The 18,619-nt window shown below is 31.2% G+C and overlaps 1 protein-coding gene across 3 annotated transcripts in view; it reads right to left on the bottom strand.

The window, feature by feature from the left end:
* LOC145255747 (uncharacterized) overlaps positions 1–18,619 on the bottom strand; it is a 212,731-nt gene that overhangs the window by 99,972 nt on the left and 94,140 nt on the right. For all 3 annotated transcript variants that reach the window (XM_080114390.1, XM_080114392.1, XM_080114391.1), the window contains exon 3: positions 5,011–5,225. In XM_080114390.1, the coding sequence (XP_079970516.1) occupies positions 5,011–5,225 (215 nt within the window). The remainder of the gene's footprint in view (positions 1–5,010; positions 5,226–18,619) is intronic.

Raw genomic sequence — 18,619 nt, 5'->3', positions numbered from 1 at the left:
AAAAATTCCAAAAATGGCACCGTTTTGTAGAGAAATATCTCCTCTTTAATAATCTGTTGGTGTCATATTACTACACTCATAAATCAAGGAGCGCCACTAATTAAAGTAAGTGTACCTACACATCGAGATTTACAATCTAATCCCAAGTGAATGAAGTAAGAAATATCATCACAAAAATCAACTGTCAGCAGGAACAAGTCCATGACTCAACTAAAACGTAAACAAACAACTTGTTTCACAGATATATCAAAGTTCTTAAGTGAGTTTGTTTTTGTTTATTTAAAAGCTATAGAAAGTTATTGTTTAAAATAATATTTTTAGTGCGTCAATAAAAGAAATGAAAATTTACAATCTAAAAAATAATGTCAGTTGTTTATTTTCTATATCTTCTTTCAAACTTTCATATGTTCTTTGCTTTATCTTCTTTCGGTTGAATAAACTTCAGCATTGTTAAATTATCTTTTAAAAATTAAACTGGGTACATTTTAAACCAACAAAATATTTTTAGTTGCATGTAACTGACGGGAAAAATTTTTTTTCATTTTAAAAAATGTGCCTCATTTTTTTGTTTACTTATTTCTCTTATGTTCTGTCGGTGGTTTTTGATATATCTAACATTTTGTTAAATTATTTTTTTATTAGACTGTACAGTTACAGCACTTTAAAAAAAAAAATTAACGAAATATAGCTAAGTTTTAAGTTACATGCAACAAGTTATGTGTAAATAAAAAAATTAATTTCACATAAAAATGTGCATTTTTTTTGTTTATGCTCTATCGGGCGTTTTTGTGAAATTATTTTTTTAATTACACTGTACAGTATTTAAAAAATAATAACTGAAAATATAATTAAGTTATGTGCACATGGTACATAAATGGAAAAATTAATTTCAATGTAAAAATCATTTTTTCTTTGTTTATTTAATAATTTCAGAGACAGTACTTCTACAGTTTATCGCCGAAAATGGAGACGTCATTTTTTTTCGCGCACCTGTCGTTAAAATCCGAGGGAGAAATCAGTATTTTAAACTATAACTGAAGATAGAAATAAATAACAAAAAAATTAAACTAGATATTAATTACTTCCGGAAAGAATTATGAAAAAAAGTAAATAAAGAAAGTAAAAGAGAACATATATCCGTAATTGTTTAATTGAAAATGTTTCGATTTAATTAATGAAAACGGAAATGTTTTTCATGAAACGTATATATATTTTTATTAAAAACAGAAAATGAAAAAATCATTTATAAAACAGAAAATGAAAATGACATAATTGTGTAAACTGGGCGAGCGCCATTTGAAAACGTAAACATTTACTGTATAAAAATTTATCAAAATATAATTGTAAAAACATTTATTGAAAAGTTTGCATGATAAAATTTAATTTTAATAAAACAATCTTGTAATGAAAGCAACATTGGATTTTTATAAAACAGATTTTTTTTTTTCCAAACAAATAAATAATTTTAATGAAACATTTTTTTGAATTAAAGCAATTTTAAAGGATCAACAACAAATTAATTTAAATAAAACTGAAAAATCATTATCTAGTTTAATTTTTTTTGTTATTTATTTCATGCTTCAGTCATAGTTTAAAATACTGATTTCTCCCTCGGATTTTCATGACAGGTGCATAAAAAAAATGGCATCTCAATTTACTGTAGAAGTACCCCCGAGACCTATATGTTCTATCAGGTATCTTTGATAAACTTGAACTGAGATATCTCAAGGTTGTGTTAGGTGTCAAAATCAACACCAGTGGAAATAAAGTTCAACTGGAAGCTGCTTTCTCTGACTACTCAAAGAAATCCAGTTAATTCATTTCCATTCCAAAGCAACAAAAAAAGTCCCTTAGTGAATCTGCTGAACATTCAGATAACTCTTGCAGTTGTGATGAAGAACCATCTCAGGATATCTTCAGTTATGAGCATCAAGGACAATGGGTTGCTGTTTACTATGACACCAACTTTTACATCGGCCAAGTCATTGCGGTTATATCTGCATCCAGCATTGTAATAAAGTTTTTATCGCAAATCAAAGGTAGAAAAGATTTTTTTCAATGGCCTTTGTCAGATGACATTGCACAGGTAGAGTCAGTATTTGTTTACAGTTGGGGTTTTGAGGTGATGCCAGTTTCAAGTGATGGTAGGATTTGGAGTGTTCTTGATATATCTAACATAGCAGAAGCTTATGAAAGAATTCTGAGAGAAAAGCAATAAGGAAAGGAATTGTAGTAAGACCTCTGCCTATAAAATATCTTATTGTTTACTTGTCTTTTAAGTTGAAAGTTTTTCAATGCTTGGAAAAAAAAATCGCTCAGGACTTTTTGTATAACAAATTTCTAAATCTTATTGTTGTCAGCCCTTTGTTGGCAAGTTTAAATTTCCCAAAGTAAAAATATTTCTGTGGCAAAAAGTTTTGTTATTAGAAACAAGGCAAACATTTTTTTGAATTCCTCACCCAAAAATTAGTAAAGTTGCAAAGTTTTAAGCTTTTACCTCCAATGGTTACATTTTTACAACAATTTCAGTAACGTATATTTTTGACGCATTTTTTTAACCCTTTTTTGCCCTTTTCACCAAATTGTATAGTCGACTGCTTTTACATGGTCCACAATTGAGTGGTTTTATCAATTTATAACTAAAAGAAAAAATTATCTTGAACTCTAATGTGTTATGAATAATACTAAGAAGATTCAGTACATTAGCTATTGAAATGAAATTGATATGAACAGTCAAAGTTGCACTTCCATGTCATATTTGCACTTTTTCCCCCATTGCTTAGTGTTTAGGTTGGTTTCAACTAATAATTATTGCTTTCATTAGTATTAATTTTCATTTACCACAAGATGAAATTACATTTATAAGGATTTTTCATTTGTTAGTAGCTTACATTACTATGAAATTTGGCTTCTGGTCCATGATAGCAAATTTTCAACTTTCCAACAAACTTTGAACGATCATAACCTAAAAAGCATGTAGACCTGATCTCATACCGGCTGTGCTCCAATCCTCTCCAAACTTTATAACAAATGCCTTAATGAATCTTGTTTTCCTGACTGCTGGAAAACTGCTTCTCTGGTACCAGTTTACAAGAATTCTGGCGAAAGAATTGACCCATTAAATAATCGCCCTATTAGCTTCCTTCTGTTTTTCGCTAAAATATTTGAGTCCATAATTAACCAAGCTCTAGTCTCTCACCTTACAGTTGCTAAACTTCTGACCGACCAACAATATGGATTTAGGCAAGCCCGTTCTGCAGCAGATATCCTAACTGTAATCTTTGAATGTATATACCATACACTGGACAAAGCAGGGGAGGGTAGAGCAGTAGTCCTAGATGTATATAGCTTCTGACAGGGTTTGGCACAATGGTCTTCTCAGAAAAATCAGATCATATGATATTACTAGACAAATACTTAACATAATTAAATTCTTTTTAAATAAGAGAAGAATCCAGGTTATCCTCAATGATCATACATCTAAACAATATGATATAACTGTGGGGGTACTTCAGAGGTCTATTCTTGGACCTTTATTATTCCTAATATTCATAAATGACTTCCCTGATAAAATTGTCTCTGAGATGGGTATATTTACTGACGACACCATATTCTAAAACAAGCACGAGGGGGAAAAAAATGAACCTCCAATCTGTAGTGGAACAGGGACAAAAATGGATGGTCACATTCAATGCTACCAAGACTACGCTTGTTTCCTTCAATAATTACAAGAAATCTGCTCAACCACTAATAGCCATGGCTAAAGATACATTACCTGAAAGTACTTCTTTCAAACTCTTCACAAAGAATATGAGTTGGAACAGATACATTGAGAACATTACCAGAGCCACTGCAAGGAAGGCAGGCTCTCTCTACTGTGCTAGAAAGTTACTTACACCTGAAAGTATCCTGTACCTTGCCCATGTATGGAGTATTGTTGTCACAATTGGGCTGTTGCATTTGCTACTAGTCTCTTGGTCTTGGACAGGGTTTAAAAGAGTCGCCAACCTGATAGGTATTGAACTGTCATCTAAGTTTCAGCCTCTGTCCCATCGACGAAATGTTGCATCCCTTTGCTTGTTCTACAAGTATTTTAATGGTGGATGTGCCAACAAACTATAAGCCCTTGTATCCTGTCAATGTAAATACCCTGGACAAACCCAAGAAGCAGCAAAATCCCACCCCTACACAGTAGAGATCCCTAGATGTAAGAAAGCCTTCTACTCTAATAGTTTCTTTCTAAGAAATGTTAGACCTTGGAACTCCCTTCCGGGTTCCTGCTTTCACAACTGTACTGACATGCAGAAGTTCAAGTGTAATGTGAACAGACATCTTGTTGTTCAACTCCCTACATAGTATTCTTACAACTTATGGCCCTGATAGTAGCTCCCTATATCAAAGTAGTACTGTGCCTTGTTTGGGGTGAAAATGGAATTTTAAAAAATGTTTGCATCTCAGTCAAATCAAAGACATAAACCCTAGTACATGTGGGATGTAAAACAGGGCAGATGTATGCATGCTTGCTGACAGTGCTATAGGATTTCTTTTTAATTTGTTATTTAAATCTGTTTATGCTTTCTTACTGTTTGTTGGTGAAGTGATGTAGGAATAAAACTGATTTAAAATGTAGACGAATTTGTCTTCAATATATGCACTACCAAAGGAAGACCCTGAAATTGTGCATATTTTCTCCTGATGACCCAACATTATCTGGAGACTGAAATGAATGACCCTACAAATGAAAATAGCCAATAAACACGTTTTTGTATACAAGGCTACAAGGTAAGCTGTTTCTTCCAAACAACAGTATCTTCTGTTGATCGCTCACTTTGTTGAGAGTTTCTGCTACTGTTCCGGTAGCAAATTTCATTCTATAATCAAGCTGATGTAAACACCCCCTTTTTTTTCTACTAAATGGACTCTTCTAACTTTTTTCTTTTACACCTTTGAAACAGAAATATCTGAAAACAAAGCAAGCTGAATTCAATTTTATAGAAAAAATATGAATACCTCATCCGTATCCTGTTCAGAATTTGATAAGGACTGCTGGTTTCTGTTAGTAACATCTTTTAGCATCTTCTTTTCTGAAGAATCAGATTCTTCTTCGTCTTCATCGTCATCATCATCCGTCAATTCAATACATGTTTTATATTCTCCAATTTCATTTCTTTTAACTTCTATGCAGGAGTCTTCTGCTGCTTTTTCTTCAGACTCTTGAGAGATACCTGGAAAAAAAAAACAACAAAACAATTAATAATAAATTTAAATAGTTTTAATAAAAAAGAAAGAATATTGCATTAATATGTCAAAACTTTTTGATATTTTAAATATTGTAGCTTGATAAATGATACCTTTAGTTGAGCAGTTATTTTCTAAAGGACAGTATATGAGAATCTTATAGTTACAGTTTTCTGTCTGTTATTTACTTTTCATATTTCTGTTTGGGTAATTACTATTGCTGCCTGAGTTATTACTTTGTCTTTATATTTGTGGATTTTTAAGATGAGGATTAATAATTTGGATTATTTGGACCATGTTTTGACTGATGTAAACTCCAACCTTTTATAGGTGCAACTTTTTGAATTTGGCAATCTTTATTTCAAACTCAAGGACCTATATGGAATTGAACTGAACTCTTTATTTAATTGAAAGTAGTAAATTGTTCTCGCTCTGCTAGCTGTAACCTAATAGAAGTATTTTGTGCACGGCACTGGACTCAGATTTCCAGGATAATTTTTTCCAGTCTCACAGAAACCACTTAATCTTATTAATTTTGTGGATCACATGGCAGTCAAGATGGGAAAATTTGTCTACAATCTCTCTAAACTATGGTATGTACCTACTTTTAATTACTATTTACCTTCATTCTCATTTCATATCTAAATATAATTAAGCCAGTTTTTTTGTACATTTCCATTTTGTATAATTCTGGCCTCTCCTCTTCTGATGAGAAGCATTTGCTTCGAAATGCCATGGCCTAAAGAGGGTTTTTGTTTTTTCCTTAATTTTCCCCTTAACTTTTCCTTATTGTTCTGATGATGTAATAAAGTTATATAACTTTTGTTCATCTTTCTTTCAATAATATTGTTTGCTCTTATTGGTGTTGAGCTTTTCTTATCTTGATAAGTTTTGCTTTTTTAAAGATTTACTTTTTGACAACTTTATTGTATAAATTAAATATATTCTTTAATCAAAAATGATATATGAAGAATTATTATAAAATAAATGGTAGGATCTTTTCTTTTCTAAGTTGGAAATACTTTAACATTCATACATTTATGAAGTTTCACACAAGTCAATAAAAAAGTCCCAGTACTGTTTTCTAAGTTTAGATGTGAACTTTGTTTGCATTTTACAGGACACCTTTGTACTGCTTATATTTGCTTTCCACATTTCCTCATTTCTATTTATATAAAGTAATTAAATATTTACATATTTCTGAATTTAATATTTATATATTTCTCGATATACTTCTCTCTATTTCATTCCAAAACTAATTAACTGATCATCATAAATAACGGAAGTAGGTGTATCTCTATATATAAATTCGTATTCCTGTCTGTTTGTTCACAATTTGATTAACCTATACAAAAGGTCCATTACTTTAATACTTCATTCATTCCTATATATATAGTATATATTTCTTGCAAAATAGACGGTTAAAAAATGGCCTTATTTGCCTATTACATTAAGGGAAATCGATTCATTAAATAGCGGTGTGCTAGTTATTGTTTATAGTGAGAGGATTGTTTTAAGTGTTACATTTAAATTTATTATTTAAATTTGATTTATATTGAGAACATATTTAATTTAATTTATTTTTACCAACATCGATTTTTTTTATAAACCAATTTCAGTTATTTGAGTTTGAGTTATTTCCCTTGGACGCTAACTTTCTTCTTTTTGTTTTTGTTTTCTTTTTCGGCGGATAATTAAACTAAAAATAATTCACACAAACTTCAAGCATTATTTTTGGAATCAGTTAAAATAAAATAATTTCCGTGATTTTGCAATCCAGTGGATTTTTATTTCAAAATAAACAAACAATCCAATTCAACCACAATTCTTTATTTAAAACAAAACAAAAAAAAACAAAAAAACTTTCATTTACGTTTTTTTGACAGTTTTTTCTTCACATTTTTTTGACATCATAACTGCTAATTTTTTTCTTTTAATAACACAATAAGTCAAAACTCATAATTTTTATGGCATAAAAACGTGTATTTCGGTTATCACAAATTTGGTATTTTTGAAACTGAATTATTTACAGTTTGTTTTCGTTGCAACAAACCGTAACAACAAATCTTTCTAGACTGAGGGAGCATAAAAGAAATTCGCTTAAACTGCAATATAATCATAAAAGGTGCTCAATTTTCAGAGAATAACTTCTCTTTGTATCCCTTCTGCCGAAATATTCGGTGGAGAGTTTGTCACGTACTTCTGCTTTTTTTTGGGGGGGGGGGTTACATTTTCGTATTTTCATTCATTGTTTTATTTTTGAAATTTTTGTTGGGGGTAACGATTGAGTTGACATATAATAATGAAAAACCGGTCGATATTCTTAGTATAACAGGTGTGGCCAAACCGAACTTCATGTCGACCCTGGCAACGCTGGGTATCCATGCTAGTATGTTTATATATTTATATGCATAGGATTCAATTCTAAACCAATTAAACGATCATTATCAGTTTTTGAACACAGCTACGTAAAAATTGCACAAGTAAATCAATAGGAAAAAAATATAGTTGAAAATTTCACAATGAAAGGGAAAATATAAAAATTTGTTGAATTAAAAATTATATTTTTACATTTGAAAAAAATTACTTTTTTACTTTTTAGGAAATTACTTGTGAACACTTTGAAAAACTTAGTCGGAAAAAGAAAACAAGTATATTATAATTTAGAATAAGAGATCAGTTTCACATATAAATTTTGTTTTTTGTTTGTTAAATAACAAACAAACATGCCCTTCATGAACCCAAAAAGTACTTTTTGGGTTCATATATATATATATATATATATATATATATATATAAACTAGCTGTACCCTGCCACGCGGTGTAATGGAAAATTCTAATAAAAACAGAAAATGCATGTTTCTTATATTCTTAGTACAGCAATCCACTCCAAAAAGTAAAATAAAAAAGGCGAAAATGAAAAAAAATGGTACTCTTGCAGAATTGGATCCAGATCCTCGGAATTACCATCAATCATGGCTTGGGCTCGACCAACAATCAGTGGATAAAACTGAACGTAGCAAAAATGTTGAAACGTTAAATGTTTTTTTTTTTTTTGTTTTCTGTATAGAAAAATGTGAGTTAGTAATTGATATTTGAGTGATTGGGGGGGGGGGAGGATTACTATACACAGATTCGAAAAAGTTGTCCAAAAACAAATAAATGAAAGCAAAGGTAAGGCAAGTTATGTTTCTACCTAACTGGATAATTGTTTAGTGTTTTTATGTAATGTAAAATGTTTAATCGGCTCGAAAAACAGAAATGGTTGCAGACTCTGTTGAATACGTTAAGTTTGGGAAAGTAAGTTGAAAACTAAAAACTATAAAATACAGTGTCAAAACTCCACCGAATATATGTTACCATGACATAGGCTGACATAATCGGTGGGTTTGTGACAGTATTTTGTATAGTTTTAACTCACTTTCTCAAACTTAACGTAATCAACAGTGTCTGCCACCATTTCCATCTTTCAAATACACCGATAAACACTGTTTTTCGAGCCGACTAAACGTTACATTAAATGAAAAGGGTTTGTATTACTAAACACAGATACAAAGAAGTTGTCAAAAAATAAATATATAACAAATAAATTTTATCAAAGGCAAGAAAAGTAAATGCTCTACCTAACTGGATAACATTGTAGTGTTTTTATGTAATGTATAATGTTTAATTGGTTCAAAAACATGCAATGTTTATCAGTATATTTGAAAAATACAAATGGCGGCAGACTGTATCGAACACGTTAAGTTTGGGGAAATTTTGGGAAAATGAGTTTAAACTAAAAAACTATACAAAATACTGTTAGGAACTCACTCAATATATGTTACTGTGACGTAGGCTGACATATAATCAGTGGTTTTAAACTTTTGCTCGATACAGATGACGACTTTTAAGAGTCCCTTTTAGTGATTACCTTGTTTGAGAATATTTGTACAACGGCAAATCTGCCCCAAAAATCCAGTATTATTTTACTTTAAGGCCCGTCTCATGTTCGTATATAACGAAATATTTTATTGTGGATTTCAATGTACTAAAAACGAATCTCAAAACCGTTTCCGTTGCAAAAAGAAAGTTTTCATGATATGAGGAAATTACTTTTTCGAAAAATGGGTGATCACTTTTCAATGTAAATTTAACTTAGAATGAGCACCCACTTTCTGACCACCTGAGAGAGGGGCATTTTTCTGTGTGTTTCTTGGCTAAAAAGTTTTTTGTTTGATTTCTTTTGCATGGTAATAACCCCTGGACTCTGGGACTATTTCCCATTTCACAGTCGTAGCCTTTGTTTATGCTACGCGCGAGCATAAACGAAAGCTGTTTAGCCAATAAACATGGGAAAAAATCCCCCCCCTCTCTCTCAGGTAGCTAGAAAGTGGGTGCTTATTTTAAGTTAAAGTTTTCTTCATATCATAAAAACTATTTTTTTGCGACGGAAACAGTTTGCAGATTCGTTTTTAGCACACCGAAATCTTTAAAAAAATCTTTTGTTATATACGAATGTGAGACGCACGGCCCTTTATGGAAAATTTTATCAAAACTCCGGGAGAAAATAGTTTTCGATAAAAACAGCAAATGAATTCGATAGAAAAAAATGGATGCTATTTTTAAAAATTTTTCTGCGTGTTTCTTGGCTAAAAAGTTTTTTGTTTGATTTCTTTTGCATTTTGCAATTTAAACAGATAATTTTAAAGGATTTTCCAAGGGTAGAAAGAAAGTCCTCCCCTCCCCCCACCCAAAAAAAATTGTGGGCACAAAGTGGGTGATCATTTTACGTTAAATTATTATGGAAAAGTGATCCTCCCCTTTTTTAAACTAACATTTCTTCATATCTTGGAAACTACCCGTTTGCCTTAATTATAAACGTTATTTTCATTTTCAGCAGCCCCGAAAACCTATAAAAGTGGTAATTTTAAAGGAATTTTCGAGGGTGGAGTAATTCTTCATATCTACTTTCTTTTTTTTCCCCCCCAATAACATAAGAAATTAAGAATTAGACAAATTTATTTTAGGTAGGCTTCGCCAGGAAAGCTTTTAAAAATAAAAAATTAAGATAAACAAATGGTGCTAGTGTACTTACCGATCCGCGCTATTTTTTAAATCGTATTTCCAAGTTTAATTAAAGTTTTATGATATGTTTTTTTTATTCAATGGTAGGGTTAAAGTACAAAAATATATATATATATATAATTTAAAAAATAGGGATTTTTTTTTTTTTTACCCATCTATTTATTAGATAGTTAAATGTTATAATTCGAAAGTCGTCAACCTGTGGTACACGTGAAAGGCGCATTTCTACCGGAAATGAAATATGGCGGACAGTCTCGCAGTTACGAAAAATATTTTTATTTTATTTAATATATTTTTATAATTTGCTATCTTAACGATCTTAATTTATTTTAATAACATGCAAACATTCCTTGACTTTACAGATAAATTTTCTGAAAATTTCAATTAAATTGGTAATGTAGAAATATGGTTTTATGGACTTTGAACGAACCAAGAATTACATTTTTATATATATAGATATATATATATTTGGGGGTACCAACTCGCATATATATATATTAGGTCTTCGCTAATCGAGCCAGAGATATCTCGTGTTGCGGTGTTCAAATAATTCGACTGGTATTAATCGTGATACCCTGCACTGAAGATTCCTGAAATGATGAAACACTAGTGTCTGTAGGTATTTAATTATTATAGAAAAAATAATTATATATATATATATATATATATATATATATATATATATATATATATTTGGGGGTACCAACTCGCATTTAGGTAAAAATGCACTTACGTATAAATTGAATTCATTCAAAAAAGTATTGCGAACAAAAACAAACAAATAACATATATATATATATATATATATATATATATATATATATATATATATATATATATATAGTAATTTATAAAATATATATGGCGATTAAGCTACACTGAATATTCGGCGTTTCATCCACTCTAGGATTCCTCAGGCTTATGCACGAATTCTGTGGTTGTTTATCGTTTTTATATGATCCTCTTCTATTGAGGATTTAGTTAGCCAATCAGCTTTCTAGTATCCACCGCACCCCTTCCTATCAGCCAATGGGCATGCATTTTATCGAACAAAGGATCTGTTTTAAAACTAGGTTAGTGGTTTAAGGCAGACATTTTTTTTTTGTTACTTTATATATAAATATACATATATGTACACACATATATGCACATATATATACATATATATATACATACATATATGTGTGATCGTTTATGTATATTCATGTTTATTTAATTTATTTATTTGTTTATTTTCTATTGTTTTTGTTAGTTTTAAAACTATTTTGTATTGCTATCCTAGAGTAAATTTTATTTTTTGAACACAGTTATTTGCTATTTCTCTTCTACAGTTTAATAGATTTTGGGGTTCTTTAAAGTACAGGATAGCAAATTTTTCATGAAGGCATAATCTACATGGGTCGTCTAAATGCCTACACGTGGTAGCTTGTCTTATTATTTTCCATTCGACTACCGGCGAATGTCCGCTTTCTTTGAGTTCCCAGTATTTATTCGCTAGTGTTGTTTTTATACAGTGTTTTTTATTGTTGAATGTACTTTTGTGGCCATAGTATCGGGTTTTGAAATCTAAGGAAGTCATGCCTATGTAATATTTCTTGTTATTCGGAGTTTCTTTTGCAAATATTGTTGCTTGATAAACTACACTTTTTGTTAGACATTTATTTTGAACTGAGCAAAGTGTGTGGTGTCTACAGTTGCATTTATCTTGTTCGTTATTAGTATTTTTATTTATAGTATGGTTATTCTGGTCCGGGGTTGATTTGTTATTATTATTTCTGCTAGTGTTAGTTTTATTTTTGTCATGGTGTCTACTTTTTTATTGTTTATTTTGTTGTTGTTTACATTGTTTTTATTTAGTATTTTGTTATTATGTGCTTTAATTATCATCTCTAAATTTTCGCAACAACTGTAGGATAACTTTAAGGTATTTTTATTGAAGATTTTGTGTAAGGGGTTGGTTGCAGGAAAGTGTTTTTCAATAAGATCTAGAAATTTCTTGCCAAGTTTTGTTTTTAACATTTGATTGTATGGGGCCATATACCAAATTATAGTTCTTTTTCTTCTATTTTTAATTTTATTATAGTTATTGGTGTTTTGTTGCTTATATTTGATATCAATATTTTTGTATCCACTATTTTTTAGGGCTGCTTCGTAGATATTGGTTGACCTGTTAAATGCATTTTCATTGCTTGAGTTATTACTGAGTCTACTTACGATCGAGTTAGGAATGTGTTTTATAATTGATGGTGGGTGATTGGACTTAGGGTTTACGTAAATTGGAGTAGCGTTTTCTTTTAAGTATGGTTCATATGTGTTTTTATCTAAGTTTAACGTAACGTCCAGGAAGTTTGTTATTTTTATGTTAGCTGATACGTCCGCTTTTAGGCCTAATTTTTTCATTTCTTTGTGTATGATTCTCTTAAAGTTATCTCCCTTGACTTTGTTGGAGTTTTTCATCATAGCTAGTCCGTCATCTCTATATAGGCCGATATCCGTAGTATCGAATATGCTTGTGAGGGTATATAGAATGAATAATCCCACAAGATCTGATGCCTCTGCTGAATCCCTGGCACCCATCGCCAAATCAAACAAATTTTTCATTTTAGTTTTTATCCATTGGTTATTATTTTAGAACTGATTTTCTACATTTTTTAATGATGTTGATTTCTTCCAAGGATATATCAGTGTATGCCTCGGCAAATTCTAGGGCAATGTTAAAAAGTTCTTCGGATATCGAGGGATAAACGTCTATGATGTCAAACTGTATAAACGTACATTTATCTTTGTTTTCTATATTTTTAAACCAGGTGATTGCTTCGGTAGTATTTGCCCACTGGTTTAGTTCTAGGTCTTGTTTGATTTGTTTGTTTACTCTAGAAAGTATTGTTTTGCTAATTCTACCTATTTCTGGTTTAGTTGGGTTTATCAGGCGGGTGCTGGGTATTATTAAAGTCCCATTTGTGGTCTTTAAGCAGAATGTATTCCTCTCTAGGTTTCAATTTGCCAACTTTATCGCTAATTTTTAATTTATCGGTAATTTGTTTACTTTCAGTATTTATTATATCTATGGAGTCGCATTTGTTTGTGTCTAGTTTTTTGTAGTTTTTTGTAATGTTTTCTGTGATTAGTTTGTTATATTCTTGCTTATCTATTTTATAAAAGTTTTTGGTTTTATCTGCTTTTACAAAGATTTTATTAGAGTTCTTTATGTTTCTAACGATTTTGTGTAGTTTCCGTTGGAAATTGTTAGGTTGATTGTGGAATTCTAAGTTTTTAATTACGTTTTAAAGGTCATTTTCAAAGTTTATCAAAAGGTCTACTGCTTTCACATTTTTAAGGGTTTTAAAAACCATAGGATTCTTTTTTGTTTACGTTTTAATTTTTAATACTAATACTAGCTCTACCTACGTATTGAGCACTTTTGAAGTAAATACTTAAAGTTTACGCATAAATCTATACTTTCGTATGTTAATTTTATGTGAGTAAATGAAGTAGTTATATATATATATATATTTCTGTAGAAATATATTTTATTATATATCAATCCTTATATAAGAAGCTCAATGTGATTACAGAGCAATATATAGAATAAATGACAAAAATTTATATCCCAAAATTCATGATGTTGACAATCTTATAGTTTATTCCTTTAAATCAGTTGATTTATACAATTCTTGACAGTATCTGTTTCATAACACAAAATCAATCACTTAATTATTATATCAATCAGTGAATCTATTATGCCCTTAACTCATACAAAAGAAATAGCAACAATCAATCTGTCAAAAGGAATTAAAATGTAATTTGACATGATTAAAATCCGAAAATTGGAAGAGAAGCTGCAGTTACCTTTATATTTTCCATTACGCCATATTGAATTTTTTCAAACAAAGTCATTAAACCCAACTATTCTTACTAACAAATATATATATATATATATGTATATATATATATATATATATATATATAGGGTGACCCCCCCCCAAAAAAAAACGGGCCCCAACTCTAATTAGGCCCCGTTTTTTAGTTTTGTCCGAATGAAATGAAACTTTGGTCATAACTAGTTTATCATATTCCAAACATCACATCAAAACACAAGGGTCTTTGGTCTTTTTTTTCCCGTTCTACAGCACATGTTCTAGATAGCCTCCATTTAACTTTTATTTGGGGGGGGGGTCACCCTGTATATATATATATATATATATATATATATATATATATATTAGTTTTTAATTTGATTTTAACAAGATCATTAACATCAATTTACCTATTTTTTTAAAACTAACATTTAAAAATAAATGAAACTGTTTTTGGCGCACTAAAATTAAAAAACAGTGGTTGCCAGCAAGCAAAAAAAAAAAAAAATTATTTGCCTCCCCATGAGTACAAAGTTAGACACAAGGTTGGTTTTTAATGTGGGAAAAATCCAGTTCCCCAAAAAGGGGCACTCTGGAGAAGAACAAAAATAAAAAATCACCTCAGTCTAGAAGGAGTTATTCTCCACTGATCAAGGACAGAAAAGGTGAAGTGCAGAATCAGAACAGATACTACACTTTTTTCCGAAGAAAAATGTTGCCAGCAATTAAATCATTAAATGAAAATTTGATCTTTAGCATTTTTATTTCAGCACCAGAAATTAAATTTAAATCCAACAATCAGTTTAATTATTTGATTTTTAATTGTCTTTATTTTTTATTATTATTAATCTGCATTGAATTAGCAACACCAAGTTAAATTATTAAATTAGTTTTCATTTTCTAATTTTAAGATAAAATTACAACCTTTGCTTTACGATGTCAACTGGAAAACAAAAATGGGATTTTTTTTTAGAATTTAGAATGTGGGATCAGCTTTGCATATAAATTTCATGTAAAATGATCACCCATTTCTTGTCAAATAGTGTTTAAAGGTATATAACCAGATTGTTTATTTGTTTTTTGTTATTTTTAAGGGTGTAAGAGTGATAAATTGTGCATTCTGTTATGTTGGAAAGGGGGAGGAGTAAAAGAAAAACAACCCTCTGTTTTCTACTCGCACTTAGGCTTAGTAATAAGGTTTATTACTTAAATCCGGGTGGCATCAACCCCTCCCCTCCCTGAAATCTTCCCTTAACTCTATCACAAATTCTAAGTGAGTGGTAAAAGCCACAAAAATCATCCCATAACCTTATTACTAACCCTAAGTTCAGGATGCGCATGCACTCCCTATCAACAAAAAAAAAAAAAAAAAAAAAAAAGAAAAAAAGAAAATTAAATAGTTAAATCTAAATAAAATGGTTACATGTCGTCCAGACACTATCTGGTTAGAAAGTTGGTTATGCTTTTGTTAAATTCATATGTACAAAACTGAATCCTACTCTAAATTTTAAAATATTTTTGTTCTTGTGCCCCCCCTCCCATCCCCCGCTCCCAGTTTTTTAGGGCATTTATTCATAATTGCATAAAAGAAAGTAGATTATCATTTTCTAGGGGATGGGAATGATTTAGTTGATGATCCTCATCAATAACACAAAAACTAAAATATTATGTTGCAGCTAAATCCCCTTGAATCTACACAGATTTTTTAGTCTTTTTTAAACTTAAAAGATTGATTTTTTTTTTTAATTTTAAAGGATTAGAAAAAAAAAAAAAAAAAACTGTAAATAAATACTTATTTTTAAAGATTTATTTTAAGGTATTTGGAGGGGGGAGCTCAGCAACTATTTAAAACTAAAGAGAAGGGAGCTTAGTCAAGCTTCTCTAAATTTCTGTTGCCAAATTGTTCTTGTTTTGTGTCGTTTTTTTTCTATTTATTTCACTTGTGCCATTTTAACAGGTGTCATTTTTATTGTGTACGCTCTGAAATATGTGAATTATATCCCCTTGGCTATTTCTATTTGAGTAACTACTTTTAACACTGACAAACCCGAGGTCTTCTGTTAATATTTTTATTGTACATGTGTTGAAAAAAAAGAACTCTTTAACTTCTGTTTAGTTTATGCTCTTTGGAAGTGAGTACCTTGAGCTTTCTTTCTTTCGTTAAATCAACTACAGTACACGTAGTGGCTCATCCCTGCATAGTTTTTAGTAAAATAAAGCTCTTTCAAGCATCCTCAGACTTGGGCTTTTTCATTACAATTTATTTTACTGAGAATGGAGAAATACTTGAAACCCAAACATCTGGATTTGGATCCTACGAAAATGGATGCTGCCGACATGTGGCGACATTGGAAGAGATCATTCACTATATTCCTCAAGGTAGTTAGTGCTTCACAACTAACGGATGAGTTAAAACTCAATTTATTAATTAATCTGGTGTCTCTGGCAATATTCAAACACATTTTTGACATTAATAACTACCAGACAGCCATAAATGCCCTCAAAGAAGTTTTTGTTCAGCCTAAAAACAGCATCTTCTGATGGCATTTATTATTACCAAGTTTCCTTTCACTAAAGAACAAACCAACGCCTTTAGGGACTTGAAGAAAGAAATTGCTAAATCGTTCCTTGTGGCCAGAAACTCTTTTCTCCCTCTTGAGGTTGAAACTGATACTTCAGAACATGCCATCACTGCTTCTAACCCAGAACTCCTTCTTTTCAAGAACTTTAATCTCCATCGAGCAGAAGCACTCCGTGGTTGAAAAGGGGGTCTATGTACAGGCGAGCCAAAAATGGTGACATTTACAGCTCGGGAAGCATTTTAATTTGATCACTGACCAAAAATCTGTCTCTTATGTTCAACCCCAAAGGAAAGAGCAAAATAAAAAAAGATTACGACATAGAAACTAGAACTTGCCTGTTTTAGCTATGATATTGCTTATTTCCCAGAGAAAAAAAATGTTGCTGCAGACACCTTGTCTTGAATTTATTCTTCTACTGCCTCGGCTGACAAATTACACACCTTGCCATCAGACTTATGCCATCCGAGGTTAACCAGGATGCTACATTTCATCAGACACAAAAATCTGCCATACTTTGTGAAAAATGTAAGAGCAGTTACGAAGACCTGCTGGGTCTGTTCCGAAGTAAAACCTAGGTTCCTTAAGGTGGGACTTCAGATTCTCATAAAAGCCATTTGAAAGAATAAGTGTGGACTTCAAAGGATCATTACTGCCTTCAATACTCAAGGTAACAGACAAGTGGAAAGATATGACGGTATCATCTGGCAAATGGTGAGCCTGGCTCTACGGTCAAGGAACCTCAATATTACAAATTGGAAAAGTGTACTACATGTAGCCCTTCACAGTATTCACTCATTGCTTTCCACCTCCAATAATTGTACTCCCCACGAATATCTCTTCAATTTTCAAAGGAAATCAGCCACTGGAGATTCCATGCCCATTTGGCTAACAAATGCTAAGTCTGTCCTTTTAAAGCAACATGTATGCGGGAGCAAATACGAGTCCCTAGTTGAGACTGTAAACCTACTTGAAATCAATCCTAACTATTCTCATGTTCGTTTCAATAATGGATAAGAGACAACAGTGTCTGTACGCTACTTATTTCCATTTGGTGCTAGAGATGCTAGGACGAGCAGTTTGGAGGCAGAACTAGATCCTGTGCCAGAGAACAAACAGCTACAAGATGCACTTCTGCAGTCCAACAATTCAGATCCTCTGCCAAGTGCGTTCGAAAACTCCATCCTTGAGAATTCGACTCCTATTCCTCCCCACTCAGATGATTGACCAAGGAGATTATCAGAGGATGATGAGGTGCTGAATCTTTGATGCTCTACTAGAAATCATCAAAGCCTTTCATATTTAGCTGAAAACTATCAGCTTTGAATTTTTGTTTCTTTTCTCTTTTTTGTTTTTTTCAGTTTAATGAAAAACCCGCTCTTGAGATTTCATGTAACCTTACATCCCAAGACAATCATACAACCTCAGCCTTCACTAAGCAGTGGAGAATGTGCTGAAAAAAAGAATTCTTTAACTTCCGCTTATGCTCTCCAGAAGTGAGTAACTTCCCTTGAGCTTTCTTTCTTTTTTTTCATTAAATCAACAGCAGTATTTGTAGTGGCTCGTCCCTGCATAGTTCTTAGTAAAATAAAGCTTCTTTCAAGCATCCTCAGACTTGACCTTTTTCATTACAGTATAAATAATCTGTTAATCTCTATATTAATTAACTTATGAGACAACTTTACGTGTCACCATTTCTTGCTGCTACATCGCTTACACATTTGCCTAGAAATTGAATATATATTGAAATAAAAATGCCTGTGGATTAAATAAAAATTTCTGTTCGATATTTTGAAGAGATTCCCGAGTTTGACAAAATGTACCGGAGAACTTCATTTCATAACGGATAAGTACAATATAAATTTTTTTCTCAATATT

This window comes from Euprymna scolopes, chromosome 31, assembly GCF_053919585.1.
Source record: "Euprymna scolopes isolate OS-2025 chromosome 31, ASM5391958v1, whole genome shotgun sequence".
Taxonomy (NCBI): domain Eukaryota; kingdom Metazoa; phylum Mollusca; class Cephalopoda; order Sepiida; family Sepiolidae; genus Euprymna; species Euprymna scolopes.
Note: the sequence above shows the minus strand (reverse complement) of the source record. Positions and strands in the feature narration are given on the sequence as shown.